General features: G+C 44.9%; 1 protein-coding gene and 1 long non-coding RNA gene across 9 annotated transcripts in view; one reads left to right on the forward strand and one right to left on the reverse strand.

Annotated features, from left to right (window-relative positions):
- Mak (male germ cell associated kinase) overlaps positions 1-6,000 on the reverse strand; it is a 52,413-nt gene that overhangs the window by 13,426 nt on the left and 32,987 nt on the right. For all 7 annotated transcript variants that reach the window (XM_031358237.1, XM_031358236.1, XM_031358235.1 and 4 more), the window contains 2 exons: positions 2,896-3,065; positions 1,361-1,509 (listed from right to left, as the gene is read on the reverse strand). In XM_031358237.1, coding sequence (XP_031214097.1) covers positions 1,361-1,509; positions 2,896-3,065 — 319 coding nt within the window. The remainder of the gene's footprint in view (positions 1-1,360; positions 1,510-2,895; positions 3,066-6,000) is intronic.
- Positions 1,366-5,723, forward strand: LOC116081652. Of its 2 annotated transcripts, XR_004114950.1 has the most exons (3): positions 2,658-2,774; positions 2,932-4,877; positions 5,623-5,723. It is a non-coding gene; the product is annotated as an uncharacterized LOC116081652 (long non-coding RNA). The 2 variants fall into 2 exon arrangements; XR_004114949.1 differs by having other exon boundaries at positions 1,366-2,774; positions 2,932-5,723.

Below are 6,000 nucleotides of genomic sequence, written 5' to 3' on the forward strand. Positions count from 1 at the left end.
TGATCCAGGCTCGGGTTTAGTTATAAACAATTCTTTTGCCATTTCGAGTCTAGTTTTCAAATCTCATTTACAGCCATACTACCCATGTGAAGTAACCTGTGGAGTCTGTTAGGTCTGACAGCTTGACATAGATCCTTAAAAACCATATTGGGAAGTGGATTCATGAAAGTGGGGGTGCGCTGGGCTCCATCAGAGAGCAGGAGCCCTTTTATACATGGGACAAATGAAATATCAGTTTGCTAAGCTTCAGTCATCCAAGTGTTCTTTCTATTGTTTTCAACAGTATTCACCGTGGTTCTGTGTTCCGGAATGCCTATTGCTTCTGCGCTTTTGCTGGCAGCCTGGGATGCTCTGGGTTCAGCACCAAGCTCTACAAAGCTGCTGGTACCTAATGATTCCTAGTGTGCTCTTTTCTAAGGCAGAAACCTCAGTGCTCCAGCTCCTCTCACTTCCTTCACCTCACCCCTCATCTCTCGAATCATCAGCGTCTGCATCTGCAAAGGATCACTCCCACCTACGTGCAAACCCATGAATTCCTCTCCTCCTGTATGCTCACCTAGGCTCACCTATCAGCAAGGCCCACTGTCCGCCACCACATCTGCATCATACCTACTTCTATCTCTGCTGCCTCTACCTCAGACATATGCAATAACACCTTGACCAGCCTCTTTGTCTATTTGAGTCTGTAGCCTGTTCTTTCCAGCTTCCAGAAGAAGCTTGTAAATAAATACATATAGCATGCCATTGTTTCCTAACAATATATATATAACAATATATATGTATATATACACAATTATATATATTGTTTATATATAAATGTATATATATATATAATTATATATATACATTTTTTTGTATATATATAATTATATATATATATAGGTTTTTTGAGACAGGGTTTCTCTGTGTAGCCCTGGCTGTCCTGGAACTCACTCTGTAGACTAGGCTGGTCTCGAACTCAGCAATCTGCCTGCCTCTGCCTCCCAAGTGCTGTGACTAAAGGCGTGTGCTACCACTGCTTGGCTGAAGTATACTCTTTAAATTTACACTTGTAGTAGGGTGCCCAGGCACTTTAATAAATGCACACATTTGCTCAGGCTTTGGGGAAGCAGAATTGTCATCAGCATGGTAACGGGTACAGCTGCTAAAGAATCCTGGGACTCTTGTTTTTTCCTTCGGCTTTGCCCTCTGTTTATAGATACCAAGGCCCTTTACGCTGCTCTAGCAATACTCTGGTTAGCAGCAAACATTTGTTGTCATGAACCAGGGTATCAAATGGCTCAGGCTGGCCGTGAATTCCCAGTCCTCCCATTTCCACCTTCTGAGTACTGGGATTAAGTGGTAAATTTTCTTTACTTACCTGGAAGGTATCTTGATTGTTTCAAATAGTACTGCTTAGCCGTTGAAGCAGTTGACAAGTTTGGATCAGATTTTAAGGAAACAGATGCATGTAAATTCCTATTTTCCCCCTTCAAGTGGTTGGAGACTGGGAGTCCTGAATGTGGAAGCCTTGGAGGTCAACACAAAGCACCAATCAATGCGGGGAAAAGCATTTGTCCCCCACCCCATTTCCCCTGAGTCCCTTTGCTGTTGGGACTGCTAAATGATAACGCCCACCATATCTCTGCCAGCACAGAGAGTCACTGCAGACATCAGACAGGCTGTGGCAGAACCTAGAGCAGTTTATGGGTGTGTAAACCAATTTGTTTTGGTCTGATTTTGTGGGGGAGAGGGTTGGTTGTTTTGTCTCTCTTTTGAGACCAGATATCAGCTACATAATCCAGACTGGCCTTAAACTTTTGTATCTTTCTTTCTCAGACTCTAAAGTAGCTGGGACTATAGGTGTCAGCAATATGCTTGTAAGGTGTCACAATATGCTCTGTAGGTTTGCTCCTTAGAGGAAGGATGGGTAGGGAGCTCCGACAGAGCCTCAAGCATCCCACGCCAGGGTTCTCACTTTCGGACAACACAAGACCTAGCATGGTGGAACAATATGGCTCCTGCCTAATAGAATTGAATGAGGTTCTTCCTAAGGTCAAGTGCTATAGGGAAGAGAGTGTTTGCCACTAGATTGGGAGCTAAGAACTGAGAGCGACCCACCCATGTGCACCCTTGACAGTCTCCATGTGTCTTCAAAGGGAATGGCTTTACTCCTGTGTGCTGTTGCTAAATTTCTTTTTAATGTATCATTGGGTATACAATCTACAAAAAGAAGATGTCTGCATGGAGCAATGCCAGTGTTTCCCTAGACTTGTGCCATGGCTGTGCTTCTTACGCCTCTTCTGTTCCAGGGAGAAAAGTAAACCAAAGTATGTTCCCAAGACTCAACCTGTCCTGTTCAGAGCAGTCCGAGCAGTGTGCTGAGGATGGCCTGACTCCCAACAACAAGGAGCTGCTGGACGCTGAACTTTCTAGGACAGGTTCCGAAAAAAATGACTTTCAAATGTTCTAATAGGCAGCCATCTAATAATGAACTCTTAATGTCATAGAGAATACTGTTAACTTTGTATATGATGCGCTGCATTCTACATGTGGGATGTGAACCTCAGGCAGGAGTGGTGATGACTGCAACTCCAGAGACTGAGCTGGGTGTGGCTGGCATGTACTGTGGTCCTAGTCACAGAGGGAGGACTACTCCAGCCTACAAGTTTGAGACTCGCCTGGGCAACATAGCTGGACAATGCCTCAATAACAACAACAACATGACAAAACATGAGAGCAATATAAAGCCAGAATATGTACTTTGCTCTACACACACCACTACTTTCTGGGAGGTATGTATAAAGATTTCTGGGTTTTGTAGAAGAAAGAACTAATCTTTGTCCTTGTATTTAATGGGTGAAATCAAGTTGATGGGTAGTAAAATACATTTCCCTGGTGAATGTGCAATGTTACCGAAATGGGGACTCCTTCTTCTTCTTTTCCTTGAAGGCATCCATGCTCGGCTTCTTGGAGTGGGAGGCCCCTAAGTCGTCCTCCATGTTGTCACAGCTGTCTCCAGACTTGAAGACTGTCTGACCCCACCGTCTCCGGGCTCCCTTATGGCCCAGTGTGCTGACTGGATTCTGTGGTAAAAAACAAAGTCAGCCACCAAAGTCTTAAATTACTTAAGATTTCCTCAAGCAATTAAATCGGGCAGAAAGCTCTCAAGGGTCTTTCCCTTTACACTCAGGTGTTACGTGATGACAGAACACATTCTGAGAAGTGCATCTACAGGTAACTGTCACTGGGTGGGCACCATAGAACGCACTTACAAGAACCTAGATGTTCTAGCCTATTAGTGCGGTTTTTGTTCACCGGCAACAAATGTGTTCCATATGCTACTGTACTGAATACTGTTAACTGTAGAGGGCTGGTTACCATCTGTGTATCTAAACATATGTAAACATAGATGAGGTACTGTGAAGAGGCTGGGATACAGGTTAGTGGTGGAGCACAGAGGTAGCATGCACAAGGGCCTAGATCCAACCCAGCTACCCGGTACTTCCTCCCTCCCCGGTCCCACCCCCAAATAGAAAAGGCAGGAAGAACTTGAAGCAGCTAGCTACCTCCACAGTCAAGAATAGAAAGCAAATAAATACATGCACACCTACAGGCTGCTCAGCTCCCATTCTCTTTTCTTAAATATTGTACAGGACCCAAGCCCAAAGACAAGTACCATTCAGTTTTGGGCTGGCTCTTCCTGCACCAATGAAATTACTGAAGATAATTCTCTATGGACATACCTGAAAGCCTTCTGGCTCTAGGCAGTCCCTCATGGAGACCTCCATTCGAGGTGACTCTAGAGTATGTCATACTGACAGTTTAAACTAACCAGCACTGGGTACTTGCGGTCCGAGGTTCTGGGTTGGCCCCTCATAGAGTCTAGAAAACTGAGACTTGGCTATGAGTCTTCTTGCCCTTCTCAAGTGAAAATGGAGGACACTGAGGTTGGCATGACCCTGTGGCCTTCATGCTTTCCTCTCTAAAATGCATGTGCCACCTTATAGCCAAAGCATAAAAGCCACTGTGGAGGGGATGGCACTGGAAGACAGGGACACCCTGGTATCTTCAACCGCTTCCTGAAGAGATAGAGCCAGAAGACAGAGTGGTCTTGTTCCATGAGAAGGTCCCAGTGCTCTGGGGTTGACCACCTAGGGCTTTCCATTTGTGAGGAAAGCTTCTACTGTTCAAGCACAGTGGTCAGGCTTCTGCCATTACTGAATGTACTTCCAGTGGACACAAAAGGAGAAAAGGCATCGATGACTTTAAAGGTAGAGCCTCTACAATGGCTGGCTGAGCTGAAAATCCTGACAACCCCAGTTCCATTCCAGGGACTGCAGGGTGGGAGGAGAGGAAGGGTTCCTGTGGGTTGCCCTGGAGTCACCACGAGTGCCCTTCCCCACGAAAAAAACCCACATATACTATAAAATTTAAGATTTAAGTCTAATTGTCGAAGAATAGCATCCCTATTAACAGGAATGAGGAATGAGGAATGAGGAAGAAGCCGAGGCTTAGGATAGACTATGAGCTGGTTTCCTATAAGCTGATGAAAAAGTGGTACGGGCATGTGAATTGAAATACGCAAAAGCAGTTCACACTAAGGAATGGAGCTTAGAAGGATGGCCATCTGCGCTCTGGACTTGAGAATGCTGGAAGAATGGCTTAGGAGTGCACAAAGCTGCTGACACCCAGATGGAAATGGCAGGAAAGGACACCTGCCAGCCTCTGCACCGTCATATACTTTGTCAAGAGGAACACTTTCACAAACAGAATGAATAAGAACCAATGCTCTGGATGCACGGAGTCAGCAGAAGATGACATTTGGCTAAGTGTAAGCCTTCCTTAGCTTGACTGCCCTTTAGTGTGAAACTGAATGCTGATCCCTACTGAGCCAGGTCAGTACCGACACAATGATCCTGCATGTTTGGGAAGACTGGGAGGGGGCAGATAACAAGTGATGCATCTGAAATACAAAGCAAATGTCTATAGTCCATGTTAATACTTTGTTATAGAATGAGGGCAAAGATCTGGGGAACTGGTGGGTCATATAAGCCACAATTATTCATATCTATGACTCCATGTGATGTGGTAGGTAGTCATGCGAGTGCCAGTCAAACTGGTGTCCCAGGTTCTCACGATAACCCCCAACAATGAAATGATCAGAGGCCAATGGAAGTAGATCAGAGAGTGGATCAGATTTATGAGTGATCAGCAAACCAATGTCAATCTAGAAGGTTCTAGCTGCTTCCCAAGAGCACCGTGCTTTTCTGTTTATCATGAAGATAACAGGAATAAAAACAGACAACTAAATAAATCCACAGATGTCAGGATTGCTAGGCCCAGGAGAGAATAAGAATAAGAAGTTTGCAAGGTAATGAGAGACCTTTTAACTCTTTGAACCCTACAGATGGAATAGGCAAGTTAAAGTATAGAATATATGATCTGCAGAGACGTTTAGTAACAAAACAGACTCAGAAAATGTCATGGTTAGAACACCCATCCCAGTTCTGGAATATGCTAGCTGTAAAAAGATGAGGGACTAGATAACTTGGTGAGTACACCTAGGAGGAACACAGTGGGCAGTTCTTTATATGCTTAATAACTACAAATTTCTTTTTCTTTCCTCTCACTGTTCACCAGCATCTGATGACCTTCTCAAATGGGAAGAGGAGATGCAACCCTCAGTGGCAAGAGTGGCCCTTTAGTTTTGGAAGACTGTCTGCCACTAGTTCAGGTAGTGTCATTCCGAGCGGCCAGCAGAATGAGGAGGCAACTTGGTAGCCTGTCAGAACAAGTTACTTGCAGAGCATATGACAGAGGTGGGGATGTTTTACCCAGAGAGTAGATGGTAAAGGGCTGTTTTCAAATACCTGTGGAGAACCACACCCTCCTTTATGTTACATAGAGACCACACTCTCCCTTCTGTTATATGCTGTAGTGACCGCACTCTCCTTCTGTTATATGCTGTAGTGACCGCACTCTCCCTTCTGTTACATGCTGTAGTGACCGCACTCTCCC

Source organism: Mastomys coucha, unplaced genomic scaffold (assembly GCF_008632895.1).
Source record: "Mastomys coucha isolate ucsf_1 unplaced genomic scaffold, UCSF_Mcou_1 pScaffold7, whole genome shotgun sequence".
In the NCBI taxonomy this organism is placed as follows: domain Eukaryota; kingdom Metazoa; phylum Chordata; class Mammalia; order Rodentia; family Muridae; genus Mastomys; species Mastomys coucha.